At 40.8% G+C, this 18,303-nt stretch overlaps 2 protein-coding genes across 3 annotated transcripts in view; one reads left to right on the plus strand and one right to left on the minus strand.

Annotated features, from left to right (window-relative positions):
- Positions 1 to 2,815: 2,815 nt before the first annotated feature.
- LOC308698116 (NACHT, LRR and PYD domains-containing protein 1 homolog) lies at positions 2,816 to 7,541 on the minus strand. The gene is made up of 3 exons (XM_081377994.1): positions 7,388 to 7,541; positions 5,258 to 5,340; positions 2,816 to 4,859 (listed from the first exon to the last, which is right to left on the minus strand). The coding sequence occupies exons 2-3, from the start codon at positions 5,320 to 5,322 to the stop codon at positions 3,980 to 3,982; spliced, it is 945 nt and encodes a 314-aa protein (XP_081234120.1). The 5' UTR covers positions 5,323 to 5,340; positions 7,388 to 7,541; the 3' UTR covers positions 2,816 to 3,979.
- An 815-nt stretch (positions 7,542 to 8,356) lies between these two features.
- The window catches only part of bub1 (BUB1 mitotic checkpoint serine/threonine kinase), a 33,675-nt gene continuing 23,728 nt past the window's right edge, over positions 8,357 to 18,303 (plus strand). For both annotated transcript variants that reach the window (XM_081377983.1, XM_081377984.1), the window contains exons 1-6: positions 8,357 to 8,549; positions 11,068 to 11,127; positions 11,202 to 11,343; positions 11,518 to 11,714; positions 14,434 to 14,474; positions 14,585 to 14,667. In XM_081377983.1, coding sequence (XP_081234109.1) covers positions 8,527 to 8,549; positions 11,068 to 11,127; positions 11,202 to 11,343; positions 11,518 to 11,714; positions 14,434 to 14,474; positions 14,585 to 14,667 — 546 coding nt within the window. In that variant the 5' untranslated portion in view covers positions 8,357 to 8,526. The remainder of the gene's footprint in view (positions 8,550 to 11,067; positions 11,128 to 11,201; positions 11,344 to 11,517; positions 11,715 to 14,433; positions 14,475 to 14,584; positions 14,668 to 18,303) is intronic.

The following is an 18,303-nucleotide window of genomic DNA, read 5'->3' on the forward strand; positions in this document are numbered from 1 at the left end:
ACAGAGTCGCACAGAATCTCCCCCACTAGCCGGGACAGTCTGCATTGCTGCAGCCATCATAGTGTCGAACAATCCTTGCAATCGGCTGGAATGCTAATCGAAGGAGCCAGGCGAAAAACGGCGTGGTGGCCAGTAATTCGTCCGGAGGTTCGTAGGCTTCTGGTGTGAAGCGAGAAGAGGTTTTTGAATGTCGTAATGACGCAGTGCTGCTCCTCTTATACTGAGGGGTGGGGTAGCCACTCCCAGACACTGCGTCATGTCTGCCAGCCAATTGGGGCTGGCGTAATGTAATAGGACTTCTGTGGAATCCGCGGAAGGGGCGTATCCCATAGTGAGACACCGAAACGTATGCTTGAAAGAGAACAACTGATCTTTCCAACAGTGGACTCAGCTCAGGAGACGACTGAATCGGTGTATAATCAGCAACACTTTACAATAAGGTTCTATTTATTACATAAATTACATAAAAAGTACAGTTTGCTTACTCAAGCATAAGCTTTAAAATAAATAAAACTCCTTGTTTTTTTTGAAAAGCATATGACTAAATTTTTCCACACAGTGCTATCAAGAATCGATAAGAGAATCGTTAAAGAATCGGATTGATAATCAGAATCGTCGGTGGCATTATTATTATTGATAAAATCTTATCATTTCCCATCCCTATGTGAAGACGGTAACATTATAATCAAACATTAAAGAACATTCATGTTTTTTAAAAAAATTTTAAGAGTTAAAAGTTTAAAATATTTTGCTAACATGAAGTCTTGTGTCACTGTCAGTCTTATTACATCAGTGCAAAACTAGGGTATGCAGATTAAGACCACTATTCATCAGCATGCATTGATTAATCCCATGGCATGTAGCAAAAAAAAAAAAAAAGGTGCGACCAAATCATGCTGGTGCGACCAACTGAGAAAGTTTGGTAGCACCAGTGCAAGTGGGTCTTGAGATTGATTATACTTGTCTAGGTGGGTCCCAGAATGAAAAAGTTTGGGAACCCCTGATCTAGAGCACAGTGCTTTGAGAGGCTGGTATTAAAGCACATCACAACCAGTCTACCATCGACCCTAGATCCACACCAGTTTGCCTATAGAGCGAATAGATCAGCGGATGATGCCATCACCATAGCCCTTCATACAGCCCTAAACCATCTAGAGCACAGTGGGACATACAGTATGTGAGGACGCTCTTTGTAGATTACAGTTCTGCATTTAAAACAATCATCCCAGACATCCTCATCAGGAAGCTGTCTGACCTTGGACTCTGCTCCAGTATCTACTACTGGATTATGGACTTTCTAACCAACCGGCCCCAAAGTGTGAAGCTCGGCCCCCACAAATCCTCTACCCTAACTCTCAGCACCGGCTCCCCTCTGTTGTACTCATTGTACACCTATGACTGTAACCCTTCTTACTCCAGCAACACCATCATAAAGTTTGCCGACGACACCACACTTGTCGGACTCATTTCAGGGGGAGATGAGACGGCCTACAGAGCAGAGGTCCATAGACTGGTCACATGGTGCACAGAAAACAACTCGACTCTCAACATCGGGAAAACCAAAGAACTAATTATAGACTTCAGGAAGTGCCGTGCCGACCACATCCCTCTTTCCACCAATGGGTACCTAGTGGAGAGGGTTCACAAATTTATAACTCCTGGAAACCCTCATCTCGGACAGACTCACATGGACGGACAATACCACAGCAGTGGTAAAGAAGGCACAACAGCGCCTGTACTTCCTCAGACTTCTGTCTGAGAAGCTGTTGGTGCTCTTCTACCGTTCCTCCATAGAGAGCGTCCTGGTGTACTGTGTGACTGTGTGGGACGCTGGATAACGCAAGGAAAGAATACAGAGAGTGATCAACACAGCACAGAAGATCGTCGGCTGTTCTCTTCCCTCACTAGAGGAAATTGCCAATTCAAGACTGCTTTCAAAAGCCACCAAGACTGCACTTGACTCTTCTCACCCTGATCACCCGCTGTCTGAACTCTTGCCCTCAGGGAGACGGTACAGATGTCAGAAGACAAGGACTAGTAGATTTAGGAATAGCTTCTTTCCAAAAGCAGTAACAGTCCTAAATGAAGCTAAACTTTTTTTATGCAGTTTGCACAGTTACTCAGCACTTTATCATACTAGAATATTTATTAGCCACTTAGTAGGAGAGTGGGTAAATAGTGTTTTTTTATGTTTTGTGTTATGGTTAGGGTGTGTTTGCAGGAAAGATGAGAGCATGATGAGTGAGTGTACTCTGTGTGTGTGTGTGTGTGTGTGTGGGCGTGTGTGTGTGTGCGTGTGTGTGTGTGGGCGTGTGTGTGTGTGCGTGTGTGTGTGTGTGTGTGGGCGTGTGTGTGTGTGCGTGGGCGTGTGTGTGTGTGCGTGTGTGCGTGTGTGTGTGTGGGCGTGTGTGTGTGTGCGTGTGTGTGTGTGTGTGTGTTTGTGTGTTTGCAATGAATATGTTGTGAAATGAGTTTTATATACTGTATATGTGTCATAATGACGCACCTTACTAGAGTGGCTCTATAATCTGGTTTTATTTAAATGCAATGATAATAAAGGCGTTCATTGAAGGACACTGAGAAATATCTGTGCTTCAGCATTATTATACAACACATCATATTTCAGCTGTCTTCTATCAGGACAAATAAAGGAACGGATCATAAGGACTCAGAAACGGAGCTAGTGACACAGAAGTGGCTCAACTTACCCAACATTAGGGGTTAAGTATGTTGTTGCAGAACGTCTACCATTCAGAATATTTCCATGCAGTGAAATATCAAAAAATACCAACATTAAATTCTGAGACAACAAAATAAAGTTTACCAAAAAAAAAAAGGCTTTTATTAAATAAAGACAATAAGTTCAAGTTCAAGTTACTTTATTTGTACCCGAAGGTAGACTTTGTGTGCAGTAGAGTCCTCATACACACACATGGAAAACAAAGGAGCACATTCAACTTAAGACAGTAAAAAATAGGAAATGGCAACAATAAAAAAAAAAAAATTTAAAAATGAAAAACAAGTAAAAAAGTAAAAAACAATATTATTGTTCCTCATTGCAGCTGGATTATATATGCTACAACTATCCTTTTTAGTAAATTCTACATTTCATAGTTTATGGCTAATTTTTCACCAAGAAAAATGTTACATTTATGAACTAATGAGACTAATGACTAAATATTGAAAAAGAATGAAAGGTTAAAACTAAATAAAGAAAATCCTAGAAAATAATTACTGGACCTGCAAACAAAAGAAACAAAAAAAAGGTTTAATAAGGTTTGGGAGAACTGGAGCTAAAGACTGAAACTTGACTAGAGTAAAAACACAGAAACAAGAAAACTATAGAATTATCAAAAGGAAATTGTCAGAAAAGTAAAACTAAATCTAGCAGTGACTGACCACACACACACACACACACACACACACACACACACACACACACACACACACACACACACACACACACACACACACACACACACAATGAACGCAACGAGCCAGCAAAGACATGAAGGAAAGAGCGCGATATAAAGGGACGAGAGGACTAGACGGGGACTAAGCGAGGGGGCGTGGCAACAGGAAACAAGGAGGCGGGGCTAAAGGAGCACATGGCCAACACACACAAAGACAAAGTCATGTGATCAGACACTAGAGGAACAAGGAGACACTGAACAGAGACAGAACAGACACGACTGTCAGGGCAGGAGCAGAAGTGGTAAAGCTTCTCTTCCTGAAGAACCGAGATGAACTCAGCTTTCACAGCATCTCTGTGTTTATAATGGCACAGATCTTCCTCATGCTCTCCTGACTGGTTAAACTCTGTGTGATTTATGAATGTTGTTCCTCATTAATTAGTTTCTGCTGACACAGTTTATCTGCAATGATCTGGACGTGTGTAACCCCCTGAATGAGATCTGGCCAATGCTTATCGAAATATCTTGCTTTATCTTCTTCACTATCCAGACGCGGCTCGTCTCTCTTACGGACGAATCAGATCCAGTTCATCTTTCTTAACGACTGCAGTCCAGACGGTCTTCTGATCCTCTTCTCTGAGAAGAGTCATGTGCAGATCAGTCTTCAGACGAGTGTTGACCTTGAAGAAGTTTGGGGGAGTCTCTCTCCTAAAGGAGATGCCTTCATTGGGATGGATCAAGGCACCAGGAAGGGTCAGGAAGTGTGGCGTCTTCATCCGGAACGGCCTGTCAGGTTTGGGATACGGTATCGGGTCAATACTCTTTTCAGTCTTCTCAACTTTTTCTTTTTCATAATCATCATATGGAAAGAAGTAGATAAACAGGATGAGAGGATCTTTAGAGCGCATGTAGAGAAGAAGATCGCAGTGTTCGTACAGTCGCTTTATCCGACTTGTAATCACTGTTGCGGTAGAGAAGGATGGTTGGAGGATCTTAGCGTGGAATCGGGTCAGCTGCACCGGTTCTGTGGTTATTCCCTCGTCTTCTACGGTGAGGACTTTCACAGAACCTTTGAGAGAGGGGTCAGAGTCTCCTAAACAGGCGTAATGGGGCAGATGAACTTCCTCCAGTTTCCCTGAGGTCACCGTCAGCTCAATCACTGGCCCGATCCGGCTGCACTGCAGCTTCCCCAGCTCTCCGTTGAGGAAGGATCCGCCTACGGCCCGGTACTGGAGGGTGACGGCACAGTCACAGACCCAGCGCATTCTGGTCCTGGCACACTCGTAGCGGCCTGGGTCAGTGCTGACCGTGAACTTTGACCCTCCTTCCTCTGTACGGGCCGACGGCTCGACCTGAAGCCACTGGTCAGAGTCCGCTATATGGACACAGGACTGGCAGGTCAGCAGCGGAGGACTGTCGGGCCCAGAGGGTTTGGGCTGAGAGGACCTGTGGAGAACCAGGAGAAGACAGGAGCAGAGACTCAGCCGGTTCTTATGCAGTTCACTGAGGAATAAACTAATCAATAACAGTCGCCGGGGACTTTACCTGCGTTAGTAGTTATTCAGTAGTATTATTTTACTTTCTAATAATTCAACGGACCTGAGTCAATTATTCCTTACATAATGGATGAAAATTACATTTAATAAAAAAAAATAAAAAAATAAGAATTCATATGAACTGTATTTATTTGCCTTTTCATCTGACTAATCGAAAAAATAATCCACAAATTAAAGCATTATCAAAATAATCATTAGTTGCAGATCTCATCTCTCTGTGTGAACTCAGTGTGTTTGACTCTCATAGAGAAGTTAAATCACCCACTATATGTTCATGTTTACACTCACCTGGGGTCAGAGGTCACTGCTTCATCACTGGGGTCAGAGGTCACTGCTTCATTGTTCTCCATCATAAGAAACCCAGTTCAGATCTGCATATGGAAACACAGAGAACAAATCATACATAATATAATTATTCCTGTAAGTTTCGTGAAAACAGAAACATTAGTTGAGGAGGACGGAGGGTTTAAACATTGTTTACGCATCTTTTTTCTGACAGACCACAACAAGATCACTGAAGTTCAAGCTCAGCACAGAAGAGGCCATTATATGCAAGTCATGGCTGAGAAATATGAGTTTATACTGTGAATTCTAACATTCAAAAAAAGGCCTGGGAAAGTGTTGCTCAGATTTTGAAGTCTTTGCAAACTCACAACTCTAAGACTAGAGATGACACTCCTCATAATCAGCAGATCTGTGCTAGTGAAAACAAGGCCCCTAAAGATGAGGACTTTGATGATCTTGATGATTATGATGTGCTGATGTCAGAGACTCTGAAACTGATTCTGAGAATATATCTCTGATTCTGAAATAAAAGAAACAACTCTAAAAACAAGCTTCAAGTTCATGTATGCTCATTTATTATTTTTGTATTTCAGTGATGAATTTCCAGACATCAGTTCATTCATCCTTCCTTCGTCAGATTTATCTGATCTGGAAAGGCTTGAAATCAAATAAAGGATCAGCCAGAACAAATGAAGAAGTTGGTAAGTTAAAGCCCTTGCCTTTTTCACACAATTTGTCTTGTCTATGTTTATGGATACTCAGTTATTGTTGTTTTGTTATTTTGGCTGTATTGCGGTTTCATTTTGTGTGTGTGTCTAAAAAAGGTAACCTATTTTGGAATTATTGGTGGGTTCCACTAAGGAAGCTGTGTGGCGTATCCTGGGAAAACTCCTGCAAAACAAAAAGTGGCGTTTCGTGCATTGGCCCTCAGGCCTGCTGTAGTCAGTAAGCTGATTTTATATATGCATATATTCCAGTACGAGGCTGCTATACAGTCTGTCGTGTAAGACTACTTTCATATCAATACGTTGAATGTGTGTTTTTTCCTCTTCTAAGGGTTTAAGTAACATTGTCTTTTCTGACCTGTAGTTAGAGGAAAACCAACAACAACAACAAAACATCCATCATATGCAGGCTGCACTTGTTTGATAACAATCCTGTTTTTTTTTTTAAAATCAACACTCTGTTACACGAAAAAGTATAACTATCTATTTTTGACTATTGTTTTCTATTTACAGATGCCGTGAGGACAAATGCCCACACCAAGATGTCCACTGATGAAGAGGAGAAGAAGTATAGAACAAGATGGCTACAGCTTCTCCTGACAGGGATGGAGGAAAGAGCGAAATCTAACGTGCTTAATGCAGAATTTACTTTTACCTCTAATTAGTTAATTTAAGATGTCTTCATACTTGTGCACTTTTTATATTTTTTTATATTCATTCATTTTTATATTAAACTTTATTTACAAAGGTGTTTAAAGATATTTCTTCATACTTATATAATTTTATTTAAAAAATATATATATTCAACTTTGTTTAAAAAGTAGCCATTCTCAGTTTATTTAAAAACTGGTGTTTTAGGATATTTCTTAACTTGTGCAATGCTATATTTCTTATGTTCAAATGTATTTAAAAGTTTCTTTATACCTGTGCACTTTTTTTTAAATTCAAAAAACATTTTTAGATGCAAGTTTATTTCTTTATACTTGTGCAATTCCCTAAATAACTTATATTCAATTTTATTTTTAAAAAAGTGTTTTAAGTTGTTTCTTGATGCATCTGCAATTTTATAAAGAAATTTATGTTCTTCATATTTTCTGGCCTTGGTTTTTATATCATTTGCAAGAATTATGGGATAAATATAATAAGATGTTTTAAGTTTATGTCTGCATTTTATTCATAAGTTAGTATATAAGTGTTGGATTGACTTCTGCATCTTCTTTCATGCGCGTCTCCGGCTGGATCTGAGCAGAACTGGCCCGCGTGTGTTCTGCTGTCTGGGACACTTTACATGCGCCACAACTCCATACAGTTCATACTGGAGGATCGAGTTTAATATGAGAGCGACGCGAATGAGAAAACATTGTACAATAATATGACATGATATCAGAGAGCAGAGAGATTAACTAACCGTAGTGTGATATAAATTACAGTTTCAAAACTTCTGAAGGTGAGTTTGCGTTTCCTAAAGATCTTCATACCAGAGAATGTCTCTGTTCAGGTTTATACTTAGGGGAACACCGTTTCTACATAGACAGTATCTGTCTATGGGGGAACACACGGGCACTTCCGGGTGCGCGCACACGCCAGACGGCACTTCAAAATAAAAGTCAGATCTATATTTCAACTGGACCTCAATGAATAAATATAATTTGTAAAAAAAAAAACTTGTCAAAACAAGAGCGTACCTTTTAAGTCTAGCGAAAGGGCATTTCCAAAAACTGAAAATAAACAATGATGAATTACCGAGCCCTTTTAGACTTTGATGCGTAAACTTTTTACACAGAACATTAAACGTTTGCCTGAATAGTCTGATTGCGAGAGATGCGATATAAAAGCCAATCGCAGTCTGGATGCTTACAATTAATTTCTTAGCAGAAAGGTTGGGAACATTTGTTCGTACAATGTGGAAGACATCTGTCTTGTGTTTGGTGCAGATGAAGCGAGTCGAACAGCGTCAAACACGTACTTATGGTTTGTCCGGGGAGGTTATTATATGAGTGGACATTTCACTGGCATTGCTGGGTCAGTCTGTATATCTATGCAAATATTCATATGTATTTGTACAGCGCTATTCAAAAATCAGAAGTGCTTCTGTAAACTATGAAACTGTGAGGAAAAGTAATGCAGGTACTGTAAGTAACGCACACAGAATTATTATAACAGCTCATTTCTTCCACCACTATCATCCTGAACCTGGACATTTCAAAACAGTTTATTTCTATGCTCCGGAAAGCACGCGTTAATATTTTCAGAAGTGGCTTAACACGAAACAGGAAACTCATGAATATGTAAGCCCCGCCCACCGAACAGCGGTAAACGTGACGCATTGGGGTGTCGGACTCTGATTGGCTATTGAGCGACATGAGGGCTAATGATTGGCTTAGCGGTAAATTTGAAAACATTTCGTTGTTGCCAAAATGCAGTTAGCAGAGCGGTGCTAGTTAACGGAGTTATTAGCGATTGATATCTTTATTAATATGTTTTAGATGAGTCTCGTCTAGCCTAAACATCTTCCCTCGGACTTTTTGTGTTCAACAAGAAGAAACGATGGACATTAATTCTTATTTCCAGTAAGTAGCGTCATGACAATGATTCAGGTTCCCTTCAGTTCGTCTGTTGTTGTTTTTTCTCCGCATGATTTCTTACAGTATCATCATGATGTTTGCTCTATATATGACACATCTGTGTGTCTCCCTCTCTGTGCTTGTCGTGTTTCTAACACATTTTGCACTCGTGCTAAGCTAAGCTAAGCTAACGTATGACAGTCTTTGAATCCGTGGCTGCTTCTCATAGTGTTCAACTGTTTACTGTGACGATTAATAACACGAGAGAATATTTAATAACACGAGAGAAGATTAATAACACGAGAGAAATGCAGTAGGCTAGCTCTGGCTTTGTGAAACGTCCTCATCTTGTGTGATTGTCACTAATGTTTATCAGTTGATGTTCACTGATCTTCATCATCATCGGTGTGATTGTCATTTGTCACTTTGTCATTTTATGAAAAAAGGTTGAACAAATTGCAACAGAAGCAAACTCAACTGATTTTGTATCCTCCATATGTCCCGAGTAAGGGGGAAAAAGCCCAGAAGAATCCCATTAGGGGAAAGTTTCGAAAAAGACCCAAATATAGTCTATTCTTACGCCTATTCATTCTTCTTACGTGAATAGGGTAAATATGTTAACCTTTAGATATCACCATGAAAATTACTGAGTTGATTACTTACACCAAGACAAACAAAAAATGTAGTACAAGTTTTTTTAAATGGTTTGTTAACATGGACAAACAGTGCATAATCTAATTACGTATGTGCTAATTTGCATAAATACCACAACAGATCTAAACATTGGGTATAGCCGTGTGAACATGTCCTGTTGAATCTTGTTGACATATAACAGTAAAATACTTAATATTAAGGTCTGAATGCAACCCGTTTAGGTTACCCATGAGCATTCATACATAGAGGCAGGAAGAAGTACAGAAACAGTCCCACAGACCCAAACCCCATCTCTGCAATAATAATTAATAAAGGCTGGTTTAAAGTACTTCTTCCTGCCTCTATGTATTAATGCTCATGGGTAGCCGTAACGGGTTCATTCAGACCTTAACATTAAGTATTTTATTGTTATATGTCAACAAGATTCAACAGGACATGTTCACCCGGCTATACCCAATGTTTAGATCTGTTGTGGTATTTATGCAAATTAGCACATACGTAATTAGATTATGCACCGTTTGTCCATGTTAACAAACCATTTCAAAAAACTTGTAGTGCATTTGTTTGTTTGTCTTGGTGTAAGTAATCAACTCAGTAATTTTCATGGTGATATCTAAAGGTTAACATATTTACCCTATTCACGTAAGAGAAAGAATGAATAGGCGTAAGAATAGACTATATTTGGGTCTTTCGAAACTTTCCCCTAATGGGATTCTTCTGGGCTTTTTTTTCCTTACTCGGGACATATTGAGGATACCAAATCAGTTGAGTTTGCTTCTGTTGCAATTTGTTCAAGGTTGACCCCCATTCTGGCTTAAAATGTCTGGACTATAATGTTTATCAGTTGATGTTCACTGATCTTCATCATCTTCATCATCGGTTTGATTGTCAGTAATGTGTGTGTGTGTTGATGTTCACTGATCTTCATCATCACCATCGGTGTGATTGTCACTAATGTGTGTGTGTTGACGTTCACTGATCTTCATCATCATCATCATCGGTGACGTGTGATTGTCAGTAATGTGTGTGTGTGTTGATGTTCACTGATCTTCATCATCATCATCATCGGTGACGTGTGATTGTCAGTAATGTGTGTGTGTGTTGATGTTCACTGATCTTCTTCATCATCATCATCGGTGTGATTGTCAGTAATGTGTGTGTGTGTTGATGTTCACTGATCTTCATCATCACCATCGGTGTGATTGTCACTAATGTGTGTGTGTGTTGATGTTCACTGATCTTCATCATCATCATCATCGGTGACGTGTGATTGTCAGTAATGTGTGTGTGTGTTGATGTTCACTGATCTTCTTCATCATCATCATCGGTGACGTGTGATTTTCAGTAATGTGTGTGTGTGTTGATGTTCACTGATCTTCATCATCATCATCATCGGTGACGTGTGATTGTCAGTAATGTGTGTGTGTGTTGATGTTCACTGATCTTCATCATCATCATCATCGGTGACGTGTGATTGTCAGTAATGTGTGTGTGTGTTGATGTTCACTGATCTTCATCATCATCATCATCGGTGTGATTGTCAGTAATGTGTGTGTGTGTTGATGTTCACTGATCTTCTTCATCATCATCATCGGTGACGTGTGATTGTCAGTAATGTGTGTGTGTGTTGATGTTCACTGATCTTCTTCATCATCATCATCGGTGACGTGTGATTGTCAGTAATGTGTGTGTGTGTTGATGTTCACTGATCTTCATCATCATCATCATCATCGGTGACGTGTGATTGTCAGTAATGTGTGTGTGTGTTGATGTTCACTGATCTTCATCATCATCATCATCATCGGTGACGTGTGATTGTCAGTAATGTGTGTGTGTGTTGATGTTCACTGATCTTCTTCATCATCATCAGGGCCTTTGAGCTGAGCGTGCGCAGTTATGCTGGCGATGACCCGTTGGACCCCTGGGATAAGTAAGAACATCTCTAATGTCTTCATTATAGTGATGATGAGATGATCTGTGCCTCACTCACGTCTGGTCCGGCAGGTTCGTGCAGTTCCTGGAGAGCAAGCTGTCGCTGGAGGAGCGGAAGGGTCTGTCTGTGGTGCTGGAGCGCATCGTTCACACCTTCCTCCCGGACGAGCGGTACCACAACGACCCGCGCTACGTCACACACTGCGTCAGATGTGTAGGTCCAGCTCTCTCTCTCTCTGTCAGACTCCGGGTCAGATCTGAGAGATGAACACACACTCTCTCGGTCAGACCTGTGAGATGAACACACACTCTCTCGGTCAGATCTGTGAGATGAACACACACTCTCTCGGTCAGACCTGTGAGATGAACACACACTCTCTCTGTGCAGGCCGGTCTCCACAGCGACCCGACGGAGGTGTACGGCTATCTCCACGGCCGCGGCGTGGGCACGCAGACGGCGGCGCTGTACCTGGACTGGGCGCGTCAGTGTGAGGAGCGAGGTCAGCTGACCCAGGCGGAGCAGGTGTACCAGAGAGCGCTGGAGAACAGGGCCGAGCCGCAGGACAGTGTGTTGCAGCAGCTCAGGTGAGACACACTCATATTACATTATATATACAGGTGAGAGACACTGAGACTCAGACATTCTGCCTGTACTGTAACTAAATTATCTTAATTATCACAATTTAACTCTAAATATGTGTGTTCAACACCAAGGAGTGGAGTTGAAGCTTCAAAAGTCCACGTCTCAGAAACATTAATGTGTAGAGGCGTATAAATGCAGACAGGAATAACACTCACAGGAGAGTTTACAGTCGGTGTTTATATAGTTTTTCAGATAACCTGCACATAATGTGCTTTACCTGAGAACATCTAAACTAACTAGTTTCATGCTAATCATAAATGCCAATTAGAGTCGTCATGAAATCAAAATTGACCCCGTGTACTTCTGCTAGCGCACATTACTCGTCCTGTGGTGAATAATGAACATGTGCAAGTTAATGCACAGAAAAAATACGCTGTGGTGGGAAACTTTAATCAGAATCTGAAAATGTTAGACCAGTTCACTCCGTGCACAATATGGCGACCGTTGGCGTTAAACCGTGAGTGTGTGGGCCAGTACTTCGGTGGAAACCTCCGGTGATCTGACAGCAAGAGACGACAGCGACTGAGTTCCATTACCACAGAGATATTAGGATTTTAGGATTCAAGAGAGGCAACTTGCCTTTCAGAGGGTGACCGCCTCAGCACTTCATCGCTGTGTGCTGTTATGTACCGTTTCGTCACGTTACAACAGAGAAGTCAGCGTTCATGCATTACCCTGCGGGACGGGCTGAGTGGATGCAGAAGACCCGACCACATTTTTAAATGCATATAATTTTCAGTATTTCACCTGTGCGTTTCTATGCTTTCTATTAATGCATTTATTTTGTGCAAGTGAGATGAGTAAAGATCATAAATCATCATCTGTCTGGTGTTTATAAGCAGCACATACAGTATTTACTACGTGTAAAATATACACAAACTTACCTCTATTAAACTGTTTGTGGTACCTACAGTTAAAAATGTAAATCTAAAATATGTGATAATATTGATCGAGCAATTGATGCAAGTAAAAATATTTGCGCAGAATTGAGAAAATAGTATTTATGGAGATAAATTGTAGCCTGTCACAGGGCAAACGTGTGAATTTTGTGCATGTTATGCAAACAACTCTAATCGTAGTTGTAACTCTATATTTACAGTAGGCATAACTGTGTATGCAGCATGAGTCAAACACAATCTTCTGTTTGTGAATTAATCATTAATCATTCATTAATCTGGCTATGCATCCGTGCATTTAATTGCCATTGGCTCGTGTGATGGTAAAATGGATCTTAGTAGTATTTTAAGTGATATAATTGATTCTATAAACAACTATAAAAGATAATTTTCGGCTTTCTCCGGCTCCCTGCACCGGGCGTAATTCAAAACCGGAAGTGTCTAACCGCACACTCGCTGATCCGAAATCCAACATGGCGGCCACGTGCAACTAGCCTATATAGGTATAAATCATGTGATCACTTATATCAGTGTTATATATATATATATCATCATATCGTCCAGCACTGAAACTTGTCGTTTTTTTATTTAAAAACATCCAATTATGCAGAATATACGATAAATATTTAATTGAGTTATCAATACAATATATAACAGTGCCGTATACAGAGACTATGATTTATCCCTAATCCAGCTGTTTCTGTAAACTGCAGCGGCTCCTGTTGTTCTCTCTCAGCCGTCTGTAGTAATGCACCTCAGAGTTCTGTCAGAGCTAGTCGATCTCACACGTGTGCGCGGTTAGTGGCATGCACAATATCAAAATATAGAACTGTAAAATTAGGCTTTGTAGTTGACATGGAGATAAGACGTTGGAGCGCAAAAAATGTGATTTCTCCTGTCCAACAACAACCAGGCCTGTAATATTTCTGTCAGTAAGGTTATTTTTCACTCTGATTTCTCTGAAAATAAAAAGCTAGATGATATATTAAACTTTTTCTGTATGATGGGTAAATATCATATTCACAAAGCAAGATACCTTAATTTCAAACCTAGTTGCAAATTTTTTGCTTATGATTTACAGTTATTCTTCACTTCAAAAATCCCCTCCAATAAAAGAGCTTAGAAAATATCCTGTATTATAGAACAAGTTTTATATAAATTGTAAAAATATTTTATTTACTGTTATTATTTACTTTCATTTTCTCTGTATCCCCACATGTTCATGTTCATTGTTTTGTATTATTTCCATTGTAATGCAAAAAACAACAAAAAAAACAGCCCGTTATTTCCGGCGTGCTGATCGAGTCTGTCCCAAAAATACCTCTCAATGCGCCTTGTGGACTCGCGCCAAGGGCCCTATAGGCCTGCACTACATGACGTCACCAAAGTGTGGACTCTGAGGAAGTTCCGGAGTGTGCCATTTGGGACAGGGCCTGAGGCACAGTCAGACAGTAGTCTTGTGCTGGAGGCGGTCATATGCAAACGACTGGTGCGTCACTTCGTACCGTGACGTCACTTCTTGCCATGGATCCAGAACGAGCTGTATTTAGAGCTTGATTAAATAAATGATTCGTTTATAATGGGGAGGACGTCTTAAGCTGTGAAACTTGCAGGAAGTTTTAATGGTACAAAGACCTCTTATATACCAAAAGATCAAGGCAAATTTGGTTTTTCTCATGTCATGACCCCTTTAAAGTTTCCTGAGAGTCACTGCAGCAGCCGTGATGATGTCAGATCCTCCACTCACTCTCTGATGTGTTCACAGGCTCTTCCAGTCTCGGAGGAACACTCAGACAGCAGCGTCAGGTGCAGCACTCTTCCTCCTCTTCATCATCACTCCTCTTCATCACTCTTCCTCCTCTTCATCACTCTGTGTACTGTGGTCTTCCTCACTCTTCCTCCTCTTCATCCCTCAGATCACGTGCGGCAGCCGCTGCAGAACTCACAGCTGGTCAATCAGAACCCCCGGCAGAGAGAAGCCGTCCAGCCGCAGAGCAAGGTACGGTCCACGCCTGTGTGTTCATGATCATCAGATGCAGAACCGGTCATGTGCTCGTGTCCTCAAGCCTGAACACGAGGAGACTCCTGAGGCGTGGGGAAGATGCTAGTTAAAGGTCCCATGACATGCTACTTTTTGTAGGCTTTAATATAGGCCTTAGTGGTCCCTAGTACTGTATCTGAAATCTCTTTTCAAAAATTCAGCCTCGGTGCAGAATTATAGACACTATAAGCCAGTCCCAGAATGAGCTTCCTTCAGACGGGCCGTTTCGGTGTCTGTAGCTTTAAATGTTAATGAGGAGGAGAAAGGCGGCGTAAGGTGGAGGGTGGGTGTGGCCTTGACCATCTGCGGCAACGGTAGACCATGCATGTTTACATTGGATATATTGCAATGGCACGGAGACACGCAGTCTTTCAAGTATTTCAGTTTGACCCAGAATCTGATCCGGATGGAGAAGCAACGGATGAAGAAGTTGCAACTCAGCGGCTCCAGCAGGACGTTTCCGAATGGTTAGTTTAAAATACTATGTCTGGACTTTATTCGGATGGTTTAGTTATTATCATGTAGCTAACGCTAACCTACTGTTGCCTTTTCACGAGAGATCTGTAACATCTGTAATTTATCTTATTACAATTACATCAAGCTCTGCGATCTTGAAATGCGGATATCGCGCACGCCGTATAACCAACAGGAAAACGCTATCCAAATAACAAAGAAGTGTACAACACTCGCGTTACAGTGTGTGTATTCACACACATACTTGATGCTGTCTACCTTTACATTAGCGCAAGTAACTGCATAGCTAATGTTACAGCCACATTCTACGTGTAACAAGCTAGGTAACCATAAACAGTAAAGCAACAACTTGTATCATTAGTTGACTTACTTGTCCGAGGTGTGTAACGTTAGCTGAGCCAAAGAGAGTTGGTACTGATCCAGACTTTAGTTTCAGACGTTCAGCAAGCCCAGCTCTGTATTAACCCCTCGGTGTTCATTTGTACATCCAATTATTGAGCAATTATTGAGAAATTATTATGCTTCGCTCGCTCAAAAGCCATTATATCTCTCGTGGACAAACTAAAATCGCGCGCGCGCTTTCCTACTTCCTTTTGCATTTTCTCATGGGCGGGCAAAGCAGAGACAGGGGCGGTAACATTCCTCCTTATAACGTCATAAGGAGGAGATTCAAGATCAGCGCGATTGAGCGTCCATTTTCTCAAAGGCAGAGAAAGATAGCAAAAGCTCGATTTACACCGATTAAAATTTCTAGAAACTTGGGGACCATATACAGGCTAGGGGAAGTCATATTAATGTTAAAAAAAAACAGAAAGTGAAAATTTCATGTCATGGGACCTTTAAAGCCAACAACATGATTGTTCGCTGTGTTTTTCACCGAACTGGGTCGGATGCCTTCAGAACACTTCAGATGTGCAGCACGAGTCACATGGGCGTACTTTATGAGGCTTTAGTTTGCATCCTTTTTTAAAGCTTTTGAATATAGTATCCGCAGTTCATTATTGATGTCAATCAAGTAAAATTCACTTTCACACAACAGAATCACAGTGGTTCATATGCGTATCCAGTATTCATATAGACTCATGCTTCAGCTCTTCTGAAGTCACATGATGCTCTGTGTGAGAATCAGACCCATATTCGTGTCTAGCTCTGTTTGGCATGATCGTGAGAAAATCAGCAATGTTCGATGATTCATGAGTAAATTATTCTTCTGAGTCTTTTTTTTTTTTTTTAAATGAATGAGTTGATCCAGTTCATCGGTGAACAGAAACCTTTATGATCAGTGCATAACACATGAAGCACGTGTGACTTCCAGAGGTGTCTAGTAACGAAGTACAAATACGTTACATTACTTAAGTAGAAATTTTGGGTATCTATACTTTACTGGAGTAATTATTTTTCAGACGACTTTTTACTTCTACTCCTTATATTTTAACGCAATTATCTGTACTTTCTACTCCTTACATTTTAAAAATAGCCTCGTTACTCCTAGTTCATTTCGGCTTGTTTTCATTCCGGCTTGTTGTCGCTAAAAAAAAAATTGGCCAATTACACAAACGGTTAATAGATCTGAGTCCCGCCTCCTGAACACACATCGCTAAACTGATTGGCTTTGTGTTTTCTTTTCTTTCTAACTTGTGAGAAGCTGTAGTCACATTTGGTTGTGTGAAGCGCCAAAACTCCTCCGAGTCCTAAGGAAACCTAGATGCGGTAAGCGAGGGAGAAATCAACAGTTCTGTGCTCAAGAATACGGGGCAAATCGCGTCAAATATTGATTTGGGGACAGACGTTTTTACAATATAATGGCAATCGTAACATAACACTAACATAATCGTTTGTGTGTGTGTGTGTGTGTGTGTGTGTGTGTGAGAGAGAGAGTGTGTGTGTGTGTGAGAGAGAGAGAGAGAGAGAGAGTGTGAGTGTTGTGTGTGTGTGTGTGTGTGTGAGCGAGAGAGAGTGAGTGAGTGAGAGTGTGTGTGTGTGTGTGTGTGAGCGAGAGAGAGTGAGTGAGTGAGAGTGTGTGTGTGTGCAACTCCACATTATAGGGTCAAAATATCCCCACAAAGATGTCAATATCCGAAATCCTTGTCCTTTTGAGGATTTTTTCTTTTCTTTCAGAAAACAGCTTATAAATCAGACTTTTGTTTTTTGAAAATGTAAAAATGCAGACAGTTTTCTGTGATAGGTAAGGTTAGTCTATGGGGGGTAGAATACACAGTTTGTTTGTACAGTATAAAAATCATTATGTCTATGGAAAGTCCCCATAAAACATGAAAAAAATAACATTGCTTGGTCTGTTGAAGGCTGGGGCCTCATTTATAAAACTTGGCGTAGGATTTGCGTCAGAAGTGGCGTACGGATGAAACATATGACGTGCGTACGCACAGAAATATTCAGATTTATAAAACCGTGCGCACGCTCGTCCTACGCAGTTTTCCTTAATAAATCACAATCAATTCTAAATGTAGCGCAGCTTTTGCGGCTTCATGTCACGCCCATAGTTGTCCATAAATAGTCTGTGAAACGCCCAGATTTAATATTCATCGATTGCGAAATCATGGCAAACACAGAGAAGAAAACCAAGAAACGTAACTTCACTCACGTCATTACGCATTGTGACGGCATCATGCCATTTTATTACCATCCATTTGATTGCATCTGACAAGCTACAGATGTGTTATGAGGATGAATTGCATAACATGCCTATATTATTGCAGAACATATTTCACTTTTCTTTTTGCAAATATGTGTTAATTTGCATTTCTGTTGTAATCTTCGTTTGATTTTGTTTGTTTTACACTGCAGATCTATCAAACGGGTGTTTGTGTAGGCTGTTAATTGTAAGACTTGCTTGTGAAGTCTTCACGTTATTATGAGAGGCAGTATTGCCATTTCTTTTACACAACGGTCTACAGTTTCACACACTTTCACGTGTTTCTTCCATCTGCCGACGGTGTCGCCATTTCTAATTTCACCCGTTTTTGTGCGTACGCCTGGGTCAGACCTTGCGTGAAGGACCGCACATTTTCCCGTCAAGTTCGCTTTTTAGAAATACCAATTATTGCGTAGAGAGCGGCGTACGCCTTCTTTTGTGCGTACGCAACGTTTATAAATGAGGCC

This window comes from Scardinius erythrophthalmus, assembly GCF_964197995.2.
Source record: "Scardinius erythrophthalmus genome assembly, chromosome: 11".
Classification (NCBI taxonomy): domain Eukaryota; kingdom Metazoa; phylum Chordata; class Actinopteri; order Cypriniformes; family Leuciscidae; genus Scardinius; species Scardinius erythrophthalmus.